This window comes from Xyrauchen texanus, chromosome 17, assembly GCF_025860055.1.
Source record: "Xyrauchen texanus isolate HMW12.3.18 chromosome 17, RBS_HiC_50CHRs, whole genome shotgun sequence".
Taxonomy (NCBI): Eukaryota; Metazoa; Chordata; class Actinopteri; order Cypriniformes; family Catostomidae; genus Xyrauchen; species Xyrauchen texanus.
The window spans coordinates 40765066-40779507 of NC_068292.1; the positions used below are offsets into that span (position 1 = coordinate 40765066).

General features: G+C 40.5%; 1 protein-coding gene across 1 annotated transcript in view; it reads right to left on the bottom strand.

The window, feature by feature from the left end:
- LOC127657696 (CUB and sushi domain-containing protein 3-like) overlaps positions 1 to 14442 on the bottom strand; it is a 390710-nt gene that overhangs the window by 69385 nt on the left and 306883 nt on the right. Inside the window, 1 exon segment of the mRNA XM_052146537.1 lies at positions 4573 to 4746. Coding sequence (XP_052002497.1) covers positions 4573 to 4746 — 174 coding nt within the window.

The window sequence follows — 14442 nt, forward strand, 5'->3', positions numbered from 1 at the left end:
TATACAAAACCTCTGCTTGAAAAACACACATTTGTCTAATTGGACATTGGTCTCAAAGACTTGTAGTTACTTATTTGCATCTCTACAGTGGCGTGGGGTGTAGCAACAGTGTGTATGTGCTTTTCTTTTGCGGATGACTTGGGTTATTATGCCTTCTGCCACAGTTGTATTACTATAGTAATATTGTAGTAATATGTTTTGTGGGGAAGCTATAGTTTGAATGCAGTTAACTATGTTGTCGCTACAGTAATATGGTGTTCATAAAGTAGCCATGCTCAATTTTGAAGTTACTATGATTTTACTACAAAATACTAAGGTGACACTATGGCTACTGCACTTACTTACACTATACTGTATCGTAGTATAAAATTAGGTGTACACAAAATATTGCACTTAGTACAAAGATGCTTTTTGTTGCTATTTTCACTTAGTGCAACTAGCCTTTACCTAAAATAAAAATTAATTCAAGGTACATTCTCTGAAAACAAGTATATTTAAGGATGTTTAGATATTTTTACTGAAAAACAAGAGAAAAATACTGATTAAGATTTCGTGCAGTTTGATGAACAGTGGGCACCTCTGAGGTCATTGTGTGAGGCATATACTGTACATGCTGATGTATTATAGAACCCGCATTAGGCTCTTCTGTACAGGTGAAGTCATTGACTGCTGTTAGCAGTTACAGTTATCACTAATTGGAACAGCACTGAGGTGTGAATCCTTGATAAAGTCAGCCCACCAGAAGCTTAACGGTGAATAATAAGGCTGTGAAGTTCGTTACATAACAAACTGATTCACCTGGCAGCTCGGAGAGCTATTGGTTTTGTTTTCCATACACATTTTGTCATGTTGCGCTGGCCATATTGGCTTTGTGTCAGTAGTGAAATTTGTTTAACCAAATAATGTTTTGCAGTGGGTAAAATGCGTAAAACCCCACAAAACCAGGCCCTTCAGGGCCTTTATCCTAAACAAAAACATGCAGCTGGAATCACTTTAAAAATAGCCAGGATGTAACTGCAACTAGCAGGAAATCGACAGGATTCTAAAACTTTCATAAAACAAGAAAAACCTGCTTTGTCTCATATACTTCCAGAAAAACCCCAACAAATTCAAGGCTCAAGAGACTGGATACAGTCGAGTGTCCTAGAAATCCAAAACACAGTCTCAGTCATCAAACCTCCTGAGGTGAACATGTTCACACAGAATACAGAAGTAACACTTGAGAGAGAGAGAGAGAGAGAGGGGGAAGAGAGAGACACAGACAGAGAGAAACAGAGGAGGACACAGAAAGAAAGAGAGAGAGAGAGAGAGAGAGAGAGAGAGAGAGAGAGAGAGAGAGAGAGAGAGAGTGAGCGCACAGAGGAATTTCTATGCTCAGAGGTTGCTCTTTTATAGCTCAAGAGACTTAATCAAGTCCTCAGTTATGTTTCTTTTAAGTATCAATTCTGGATGATGTTTCTACTAAAATTCTTCTTGCAAGACAAAGAGAAAGGATGTGCACACAACGTTGACCTTCCATGTCCAGTGGGACAAATGAAGCCCAAAGAATATCAGCTGTGATTTTTAAAATCTTTTTCTTGACTCCTTATTTGATTGGAATGCCAAGAATATTCCAGGTTCAATACAAGTTAAGCTTAATCGACAGCATTTGTGGTACAATGTTGATTACCAGAACTCATCCGTCCTTTTCTTTAAAAATAAAAGCAAAAATCGAGGTTTCAGTGAGGCACCTACAATGGAAGTGAATGGGGCCAATCTTTAATCTTTTAAATTCTCACTGTTACTATAGCCACAAGATGTAATTGGTACATGTGTAAACATGATTTTAGGGTGATATAATAACTTACTAACCTTCTATGTGTAAAGTTAAAACCAATTTTACAACTTTGCTGCCATGACAATGTAATGTCAACAAACCTAATAACCCTAAATTGACTGTAAAAATGATCTTTAGATTATCTTTTTTGAGCTTTAAACAACTTTATAGCTCAAAAATGATGCAGGAGTTTTAACTGAAGAATTAATGCATGCCTTTATAAAATTACAAGATTCACATTTCTGCTTTTATACCCACCAGAAATTGGCCTCATTCACTTCCATTGTAAGTGCCGCATTGTAAACTTGATTTTTGCTTTCTTTTAAAGAAAAGGAGGGATGAGTCCATTTTTGTAACTTTATTACAATTTATTACATTTTCTTGTGGTAATCAACATTATCCCACAAATGCTGTCAGTTGAGCTTAACTTCTTGTATTGAACTCGGAATATTCCTATTATTTGCTATTTTAGAGCAAAAATGGATTAAAAGCATAAAACAATAGTTTTACCTCTGAAATGGTAATTTGATGCGAACGATAGCGTAACATATGTGATAATCCAGCATTATAGTTTAAAATATTGATTAATTTTAATTAGGTCTCCCAATCGATAAAGATGTTTAAACAAATGAATTACAAGATATGCGATTAATTAATCAAATTAATTGCAATGAATTAATTATTAAATAATTATAGTGTTAGCACTTTATAATAAGGTTACATTTGATAACATTAGTAAATGCATGAGGTATCATGCACTAACAATTAACAATATATATTTTCAGTTTAATCTATAATTCAGTTAATGTTTATTTTGTTTAAACATAATTGTTCATTGTTAGTTAATGTTACTTCATAATGTATTAAATCATGTTAATACATATACGTATTACTGAAAAAAGTATTACTAAATGTTGCAATTAACATAAACCAAGATTATTAGGTGGTGTAAAATTGTTGTTCATTCTTAGTTCATGTTAACTAATGACATTAACTAATGTTAACAAATGCAACATTATTTTAAAGTGCCATCATTATGGTTATACTGTATTTAAATAATTATAAATATAGTACATATTATAAATATAATAATTCAGATAATTAAAATGCATTACATTATTCTGACAGGTGAGTATAGCATTGATAAGACAACACAAAAAGTGGCTTTAGAAGGCAATATAATATTTATTCCATATTACTGAAAATAAGCCTACAGTATCATTGGCCTACAGTCAATAGAAATCTATTTTGCAATTGAATTCATGTCTGTCCAAGATAGAAGGATGTTTTTAAGGGCATGTCAATGCAAACCTGCATCAAGTTTAACGTCGTTTGATACGTCTCAGGGACCACGGCCAACATTTTTGCAATAATATTACATTAGATTTTGGTTTGTTGCTCAACTAAACTTGTAAAATTGTATGCCTTCAGGACAAGGCATGAGTCATATGTAATTATTTATCATACTTGTGAATTTGCATAATTTGAAGCTTGACAAGATGGACACTATCCACTGTCATGGTGTCGAGAACAGAGAGCACGACATTTTTCCTGGATTGAATTTTCATTTTTCATTTTGAGGTGGTTTGGGCATCTGGTAAGGATGCCCCCTGGCCGCCTCCCTAGGGAGGTGTTTCAGGCACGTCCAGCTGGGAGGAGGCCTCGGGGAAGACCCAGGACTAGGTGGAGAGATTACATCTCCACACTGGCCTGGGAACGCCTCTGGGTCCCCCAATCAGAGCTGGTTAATGTGGCTTGGGATAGGGAAGTTTGGGGCCCCCTGCTGGAGCAGCTGCCCCTGCGACCCGACTTCGGATAAGCGGTTGAAGATGGATGGATGGAATTTTCATTTTTGGGTGAACTATCCATTGAAAATGTCCCTAGTGAATACTATGCAGTACATCTATACTGCATATTACGGTTTTTATATAGCAAACAGTAAGTAGGTATTATTCCATGATAAATGTTACACACAAGTATTTGTACAAGTATCAGTTGTCACTGCTGTCACTCTGCCTAATCACGTTTCATGCGAGTGGTTTCCAGTTATCATGTTGGAAATGAGAATGTTTAATTAGCATTAATATAACATATTCAAGAAAGAGTTGTTGAAAATAATGCATGGACTCATTTTATGTTGCTTTTTTTGTTCTTTCTGGAGCTTGACAGCATTGTTAGGAAAAGAGCAATGAGAAAATTCCTCTTGTGTTTCAGACTGGTTTGTCATACTGATTTGGAACAACATGAATGTGAATAAATGATGACAGAATTTTCATTTTTGGGTGAACTTTTAATCTGTGTGGAATGAGACAGCTTGTGTGTCACAGGCTGTTTCACACGCAGAGACAGATGTCATTATTCAGCTCAACTTAATTAACTCATGTTAAACTGACAGATAACGACAAGAAATAAGAGAGAAGACAAAGATAAGCTTTCATTCAAGAATGTGCTCATTCAAATGTGTGATTTCTCCTTCAAATGCAAGTGTGGGAAACAGGTTTGAACTAGCAGATACTGTACAAATTACTAACAGCAAAGCTTCTGTAAATAGTGTATTCTTAGAAGAAAGCAATAAGCCATGAGTGGCACTGTATTACAGTTTTTACATTTGATTTCATGGGGTCTGTATTTTCAATTGGACAGTCACACGTGTGCAAATAATGGCTTCCAATGCAACTCATCCAATCAGATGTTAAAACAAGAAACCTCTTAAAATCTATCGGGATCCTGGATGCATCTTTGGTGGGCAGTCTTACCTGAGCAATGTGGCTGCGAGCCGCTCCATTGGGCATTCAGCTGACAGGTCCGTGTAGACTCACCAATCAAATCTCTGTTGTCTAAACACCTGTAGTGCACTGTGGAGCCGAAGGTGAATTTGTCTCCGATCACAACAGCATGAGGAGGAGAACCAGGGTGACCGCACTCAACCTCTGCAGAACAAAAACATCAGCCAACAAACATTGAAGAGATCAGACAGGATGAATCCATCCATCCATCCATCCATCCATCCATCTATCTATCCATCATATATAGATACAGTTGAAGCCTGAAGTTTACATACTTAGCCTTCCACCAGCTTCTCACAAAAAGTTGCTGGAATTTTGGTCCATTCATCCTCACAGAACTGGTATAAATGAGCCAGATTTGCAGGCCTCAGCGTTCGCACATGCTTTTTCAGTTCTGCCCACAAATGTTCTATCAGATTGAGGTCAGGGCTTTGTGATGGCCACTCTAATACCTTGACTTTGTTGTCCTTAAGCCATTTTGCCACAATTTTATATAGGTATGCTTGGAGTCATTGTCCATTTGACCTATTTGCGACTGAGCTTTAACTTCATGGCTGATGTCTTGAGATGCTGCTTCAATATATCCACATAATGTTTCTTCTTCATGATGCCTTTTATTTTGTGAAGTGCACCAGTCCCTCCTGCAGCAAAGCACCCCAACAACATGACGCTGCCACCCACATGCTTCACAGTTGGGATGGTGTTCTTCGGCTTGTATACCTCACCTTTTTTCATCCAAACATAACGATGATCATTATGGTCAAAAAGTTCAATTTTTGTTTCATCAGACCAGAGGTGCACTTGCAAACTGAAGTCTGGCTTTTTCATGGTGGGTTTGGAGCATTGGCTTCTTCCTTGCTTAGCAGCCTTTCAGGTTATGTCGATATAGGACTTGTTTTACTGTGGATATAGATACTTGTCTACCTGTTTCCTCCAGCATCTTCACAAGGTCCTTTGCTGTTGTTCTGGGATTGATTTGCCCTTTTTGCACCAAATTATGTTTATCTCTAAGAGAAATAATACATCTTCTTCCTGAGTGGTATGATGGATGCATGGTCCCATGGTGTTTATACTTGCGTACTATTGTTTGTTCAGATAAGCGTAGTACCTTCAGGCAAGGATGATCCAGACTTGTTGAGGTCCACAATTTTCTTTCTGAGGTCTAAGCTGATTTTACCTTAGTCAAAAATCTATGTTTAATATAATTTACATTACATTCATAATTCATGTTTTAAAGCACTATATATTACATTATATTATACTATATCATATTCCAGTCTCTGGAATACTCAAATCTGATTGGTCAGTTGTGCCATTCAGCGGTTTGGCATTTCTGAATAATGACCATATATCTGGGATAAAGTGATATCGGACCGGTTATACCGTACATCTTTCCTACTTCTCGTATCACTCCGCAATCTCTTCAAGTAAGCTAATGAAGTCATTTTAAATCAAATGAATGTTTCATGTCTATTTATGTATTTATTTGGCTAATAGTTGTGTAATAAGCAGGATAATGAGCAGTCAGACGATAATTAGGTGGGATTTTTTGAACTCAGCGGACTGGATTTAAAAATGCTAAAAAGAAAATGAGCTGAGCTAGCATTAGGATAATCAAAAAGCCCAAATATTTAATAAACAAACAAATTTATTGAGGCATGTGTAGGCGTTCTAATTGTCTGCAGAGCCTTCTGTGAATTTCTATGGGCACAGACTCATGCGGGTCTGATTGTAACCCACTTTGAGGATGTCATGTGAAACAAGTGTTGCGTGGGTGAATTCCAGCACAGAGGAAAAGGACCTCATACAAGGCAAAATTAAAGAGATTACATCTCTAAACTCGAGTCCTTTAAAGCACTGCTTGTGTAACAAATTCAATGCTTTCAGCAATAAACTTCAAGACAAACTTTAATTGTCTGCTGTAAGCAATGTTCACATTATTATTATACATAAGCTGTGTTTTTGAAAGGACCATGGTGTAGTTTCCTTTAATAAAGAGCTAGTTGGCCTTTTATTTGGTGAATGTTGGTCAGATCACCTCTGGAAATGTTGCACTACCATATATCGCTGAGAGAAACAGCTAATGTCTCAATATTTTATGCTTTTTGGCCTTATTTGATACATTATCTCAATATTACGAACTGATTCACAGACATTGATTGATCTTACCAACTCTAACAGCGTTTTTGCTTTTGAAGTTTAAATCCAAGATGCTATTAAACATTTCTGTCTTACCCTAATACTCGAAGTTGCAAGACAAGAAAAAATTGCCAAACTAGTCTAAGGAATTGCTCTTTAGGACAAATAAAATGCTATTAAAATCATCACAATATTTACAATGCTACTTCATTTTACATCGCCAGCATGATCATTGTGACTATATTGTGAATATTCATTGTTTTACATAATAAATAAATAAACAAACACTTCAGCTTTCTTTCTTTCTTCAAGTCCAACTTCTCGACTAGATGAGCTGCCAGCTAGCCCCTTTGTAAAATGTGTAGCTTTCCACATCTTAAGATGGTATGACACAACATCTCTCATGTATATCTAGGAACACACACAGGCTCTTTAATTCAATTTAGATAAGCTTCTTTTCAAGCCTGTTTTTTGATGTTTGCATTATTTTGAATTGAAAATGTGCCTGAATAAAACTGAGCCGGTAAAAACTTTAATATTATTCATCACATTGAAAGGCTGACGGGTGAAGAGAGGCTGCTTATTAAAATTCCCTGTCTAAAAGCAGCGAGTAGTCTCCATCGGCTGAGTAAAGTGAAGAATTACCGTGTGTACACTTGAGAAAAAAAAATTTTTAAAAACAAGACTAATAGATGGCAGGATTGCTCCCTTTTCTCTCACAATATAAGTAGCTCGGTGGAAATAGTCAAATTCAGGTTTGAAGCAATTACAGGGATAGAGATAAAAAAATGCTAGCAGGAGTCTCTAATGAATCTGCACTCGAACCATTGCTTCACTCTTAACCTTAATACTGCTTGGTCTCCTTAAGGTGTTAAATTAACTTCTGATGGATAAATTCAAGTCACACCCTACAACTATTCTCCAGAAATATCCAGTTTAATTGTAAAATTTGTCACATAAATAAAATGGCTTCAACTTGATGTAACCGGGTGTAATGGGGAAAAAATACACACCGGAAGCAAATTATGTTTTTTTATTGGGGTTTTTATTCTGACTGCTGTTGTAAATAAGTGACAGCGGTCGAAGGGAGCACAATTAGACACATAAAAGTCTAATTGAAGAAAAAAAGTTTAACTTGTATAGAGATTTCACAACAAAAAAATATTTGATTTCACTAGTTAAACAAAAACAAATTGCGGATACACTTCACAGTAAATTTGAAAATGACATATAATCAAATATCACAAAACTAGATTTTAACCAGTGGATAAATGGCAAATCCACAAAACTCAATTCACACTGAAATACTGTGAAATCCCTTGCTATAGATCAGATTTAACTATATTACTCAATACCAAATCAAAATATGGTACCACATATTTGAATACGTCAAAACAGGTATTCAAATAATGACAATGCCTTGTGCTCCGCATATTCTCTCGCTTTCTCGTGAGCTTATCTGAGTCGATTTTGGTGAATTGCTAACCAATCCTGTTTCCTATCCCCATCTTGTTCCTGTCCCAAAAGAGCATCGATGGGAAGACGTGGTTCCACACCAAACAGCAAGAAATAGGGTGAGTACCCAGTTGTTGAATGTGGGGTTACATTGTACGCATAGATTAACTCAGGGAGGTGTTCTGGCCAACGCCTTTTCTTCTCAGGAGGTAATGTTCTTAGCAACTCATGGAGCATCCTGTTAAATCGCTCGCACTGTGCATTACCTTGGGGACGGTAAGGAGTCGTGCGTGTTTTCCTCACTCCATACAGTCGACACAATTCAGCTATCACCTCACTCTCAAAGTTCCTTCCCTGATCTGAATGTAACCTCTCTGGTACTCCATACTTCATGAACCACTCTTCCAGTAGAATCTTGGCTGTGGTATCAGCTCGCTGGTCTCGGGTGGGGAATGCCTGTGTAAATTTGGTAAACACATCGGTTACGATCAACACATTCTCCCGACCATCTGTGGCAGGTTCGAGGACTGTATAATCCACCGCCACCACTTCCAAAGGCCTTGAAGCTAAGAACGGTTTCATAGGAGGACGGATTCTCGGCTGCGGCATCTTGGTTAGAAAACACAGTTGACACTGTTTGACCCACCTCTCCACATCTTCGTACAGGCCAACCCAGAAGCATCTCTGCCTTAACAGGTTGAGTGTACGTTCAATACCCTGATGTCCCATCTTATCATGGACACTTGCAAGGACTTGATCTTTTAAACAGGCCGGCAGGAGCAGCTGCTGGCACTCACCGAGACGAAGATCCTCCACGACACGATAGAGCAACCCATCTGACTCTCTAATATGTTTCCACTGCTTTAACAGTGACAATACAGGCTTAGATAGATGGTATCGTTGCTGACCGGATGGCTTTCGCTTATGATTCCAAAACTCCCTGAAAGAGCAGATAATCGAATCGTTTAGCTGGAAATCCTTTAACTGAGCTTTGGTATAGCCCGGAAGTGTAAATGTACCTTGCTGAAAATCAGTCCCTTCCACTCTGGCTCCATACTCTAAAGCACGGATCTGACTCACTTTACAGCACTGATCACCAGCTGTCAACAATTCCACATCCAAAGGTGTACACTTGTTAATCACATTACAAATGGCAACACAATCATCGAATTCAGCATCCTCAGAACTGGCAGGCTCCCCTGCTAATGGCTGCCTAGAGAGGGCATCAGCAGCAGCATTATGCCGTCTGGGCCGGTACTTAACCTCAAAATCGAAAACAGCTAATTGAGCCACCCACCTTTGCTCAATAGCACCTAGTTTCGCTGTTTTCAGATAACATAATGGATTGTTATCAGTGATAATTACAAATTTTGAGCCTAACAAATACCCCCGGAATTTTTCAGAAACAGCCCATTTGAGAGCTAGTAGTTCAAGCTTCATACTACTATAGTTCCGGTCGTTCTTCTCTGCATTTCGCAGCCTTCTACTAGCATAGGCAATCACTCTCTTACAGTCACCTTGTTGCTGGTATAGGACTGCACCTAGTCCTTCACTACTAGCATCCATCTCCACTATAAATGGAAGAGAAAAATCTGCATAGCCCAATATCGGAGCGGATGTAAGCTTCTCTTTCAAAAGATCAAAGGCTGTCTGACACCCTGCTGACCACAATGAGCAAAACTCAGGCTTTCTCACAATTCTGTGCTGTTTCAGGCACAAGCTCACTAAATCATGAAGAGGGCCGGCAATTTTGAAAAATCCTTCAATGAACTTTCTGTAATAATTACAGAAGCCTATGAATTATCTCAACTCCTTTACTGTACCAGGTGGTTTCCATTGTCTCACAGCTTCAGTTTTACCAGGGTCAGTACCAATGCCTTGAGCAGATATTTGATGACCCAAGAATTTTACTTCTTCTTGGAGAAAATGGCATTTTTCAAGCTTAACCTTGAGCCCCATTTCCTTCAATCTACTGAAAACGACCTCCAGTCTCTGGAGATGTTCCTGGAAATTAGATGAATATACAAGGATATCATCCAGATAGACTAAAAGGATTTGGAAGATCAAGTCTCCCATTGTGGATGTCATAAGACGCTGGAACGTGGATGGTCCATTACAGACCCCGAAAGGCATACGAGAGTATTCAAATATACCAAACGGGGTAGTGAATGCTGTCTTTGGCTGGTCTCTCTCACGCACCGCCACCTGATGATACCCACTAGCCAAATCAATAGTTGAGAAGAACTTTGCACCTTGTAATGCATCAAAACTCTCGTCAATGCGGGGCAAAGGAAAGGCATCTCGTTTAGTTTTGGAGTTCAACTGTCTGTAGTCGACACATAGTCTCAGACTACCATCTGTCTTCCTCACGAGTACTATGGGCGATGCATAAGCACTATTGCTGGGTTTGATAACCCCCTTCTTAAGAAGCTTGGTGATATGCTCCCTGACCTCACCATACTGGGTTGGTGGAATGCGCCGATAGGGCTGAGCAATAGGAACATCATCTACCAGATGGATCTCATGCTGCACTATGTCAGAGAACCCTAGTTCTTCATCGTCCATCGCAAACACATCCACATACCTCAGTAGCAAAGATTTAAGCTCCACCTGTTGCTCAGCGGTACCACCTAACTGTAGCTTGCTAAGAAAGTCTGTTAAGGTATCTGCCAATACCTGTCTCTCTTCTGCGTTTACAGTTATCTCTTCCACTCCATCCGAGATTCTCTGGAACTTCACTTCACAACCCTCAGTTGGACTTAAGGATTCAACAGGACAGAGAGTACCCAGCCGGGTATTGGGCTGCAACCATACATCCTCTGTGGAGAGATTTACAACTTGTATGGGAAACGCTGGTTTTACGGTAGACACAAGGGAAGGTACCACGATCAAGCCCCCAGGTAAAGGTGAATTTCCAGGTTCCAACAACAGTTTTGAATCCACGGGTAATGAACTCTTAATTCCCCTGACCATTAGAGTTGCAATCGATGAAGCAGGTATGTGCACCATCTCTTTACCAGCTACCCGTCCAACAAACCGTTTCTCAAGTGGACTGGCACTTTGCATCTGCTGGAAAGCCTCTCTCCAGTCAGACTGCAACTCCCCTCCTAAGGTGGTATCGAACTCCGCATGAACTAACGGTCTACATCTGCCTATGATATTCATGCCAATGAGAGTTGGCAGGGCTGAAGAACTTTGTGCATCCCGGACTACTAGAAAGCCACACTCTGGCAGTGTGATACCCATAGTTTCAACTGGTAGCTCAAGATAGCCAAGGTATGGGATGTCTAAACCATTTGCGGCAGTAATTTTTAGCCAACCGGATGTGGAAAGCATATCACCTGCTTCACCTGCTAAGTGCTCTTTGAAGAAATGTTCTGTAATTGTACTGACTTGGCTCCCTGTGTCAAGTAAACACGAAACACCCACTCCCCCAATTTTCAAGTCAATTACAGGACATCTCCCCACCGCATGTTTGAGTAGTCGATCACGATCTGAGTCCTTGGGAGTTGAGCCAACAGGTTACCCTCGCATCGCCTGGCTCACAGCGACCGAGGGTGTGCATTTCCCTCTGGCATGGACGATGACGCATCGTCATTGATTCTTTGCTTATTTCTTCTCACAGTTTTTGGCTATGTGCCCCACCCCATTACACTTAAAGCATATAGGCTGGCCGTCACCAGTAAACCTAGGCAGCATCTTAGATTTAGTACAATTCACAGATTCAGGCTTAGCGCAATGTGAAGTCAGTTTCTGAACAGCTTGAGTCAACTCCCCAATGGCTTTGCCTTGTTCCGCCACTAATTTTAAAACTTCGTCAAGCATAACAGAGCTCGCTGTAGGCATCACCATAGCCGCACGCTGGGCTTCTGTAACTTCGGAGCTTACACTACGGTTAAGAACTACTTTGCTGGCCCGCAGTTTGGGATCCTCAAGCGACCACATTAAAGCTTCATCTCTTACTTCGATCAAAGTTGACTGTTTCTTGTTCCTAACCAACTTACGGAGTTCTCTTCGAAGTATGGCATCTCTTACTCCCTCAATGAACTGGTCTCGTAAAGCAACATTTACATTTGCAACCGCATCGGGAGACTGCTTCAAAACAGAGTTCAATGTTTGCGACAAGGCATAAGAGTATGCACGAAGGTCTTCACCTTCTAACTGTTTAAGGGTATAGAAAGTCTGCAATAACTGCGCAAGACTACGCTTTTCCCTAAAGGCCTCCCTAAGGTAGGCGAAGATGTCTCCTGCCCGCTGAGGTTGCCCCCCCCTTAACCTAACCTCTTCCAAAGCAGCACCTTTCAATAGGGAAAGAACAAAGTCAGTTTGGTCTTCTGAAGTCTGGTTTCTTACAAGCAACACCCTTTCCACTTCTTCAACGAATTCATCTACATTCCTACCATCTTTGCTAAACTCGCCACTGAAAGACTGAATGTGGCGCTCCCTTGGCACATATATGTAAGACCTAGTTGGCTCCCTATTTAGGTTAGCAATAGCTGCCATAGCTTCAGCATGCTTTCTGCTGAGCTCTTGAATTTGTCCTTGCACATCACCCATGTCATGACTTACACCCTGTTCGCTAGCAGAACCCTGTATTACTGGATATTCATCATCAGACTGTGACATGGTGAATTAAATTGAAATGTCTTTTTAATGTCTTTTTTTTCTCTCTTTCAGTTCAAAGGATATGTGATCAAGAACGTCTGTATAGGTTCCTCTTCTAGCAGGAAACACAAAACAGTCTTCTAGTAGACAGCACGTTCATGAGCTTTGTCAACGGATGGCGATGTCCCTTCCTCTTCCAAAGATCTGGTCCCTTGGTCACGAACCCTCAGCCAATGTCGTCACACTGGACACTCACAGGAACGGTTGACCACCTCCACTCTGGGTCTCTGCAGCTCACGTACCCACCACTACCGTATTCCAGGAAAAAAAAAACCCCGCACTAAACACCTAAGAGCTCCAAACTGTCAGAAACCCCACTTCTGGTACCAAAATGTAACCAAGGGACCAGATTCATATCTTTATAATGTACATCTGTACAATTTCAGGTATTGAAAATATGTTTTACAAGGTGATGTTAGAACACTGAAAAAGTGAATGGTATGTTATTTCATGTTTGAGTATTTCACCGTGTAACCGCCATATTGAGTGTTTCGCATGCACAAGCTTTGTTACAGGGCTGTGATGGTGAAAAGGTGAATGTAAAATGTTGTTAATAATGGTCTGAAAGATAACGTCTCGGTTTCTAACGTAACCTCCATTCCCTGATGGAGGGAACGAGACGTTGTGTCGATGAAGTGACACTAGGGGTCGTGGAAGAGCCATTCATCTCTGATCTTTTGAGAAAAGGCCAATGAAAATTGAAGAGTGGAATTTGCATGCCACTCCCCCGGACATACAGGTATAAAAGGAGGTAAAATGCAGCCACTCATTCAGGTTTCGCACTGAGGAGCTGAGACAAGGTCCTGGTCATTTCAGAGGGTAGTTCAGAGATGTGGCAGGAAGGACATAATGTCTTGTTCACTTCATCAGGGAATGGAGGTTACGTTAGTAACCGAGACATTCCCCTTCTGTCACTCACTCAACGTTGTGTCGATGAAGTGATACTAGGGGTCCCTATGGAAAACACCACAAATACTGAACTGTGTTATTTGGACTGGCGGTGTGAGACAGTGGCAAAATCCTCCACAGGTCAAGTAATACCGCTAGCAACTCGAGGAAGTTGACGTGCCAATGCAGGCGGGCCAGTCCATGGAACAGCGGATGTGATCCCATTGCACACGGTGCCCCAGCCACACTTGGAGGGGTCCGTCAAAACCACAACGTGCCTGGAGACCTGGCCTAGGGGAACTCCTGCCCGCAGGAACGCTAGGTTGGACAAAGGGTTGAAAAGACGGCAACAGGCCTGCGGGACGAGTATGCGGTATGTGCCGTGGCGCCATGCCCATCTCGCCTGACTGTCGAACGTGAACCTTAGGAAGGGTCTGTGTCGAGGTAAAATCGAGACGTGAACGTACGCGTCCTTTAGGTCTACTGCCGCGAACCAGTCTTGATGCTGAACACTCGCTAAAATGCACCTTTGCGTCAACTCGAGGCACTCGCAGGTCCTCAAGGTCTCCACCTGGGAAGCACCCAGACACCTGAGACAGCTATCGTGGCCATCAGAAGCAGAGAGATAACGACCGCAACCAGGAATAACACACAAATGAAAAGGCATCTTGAAAAAGATGCTTTTGTGAGTGC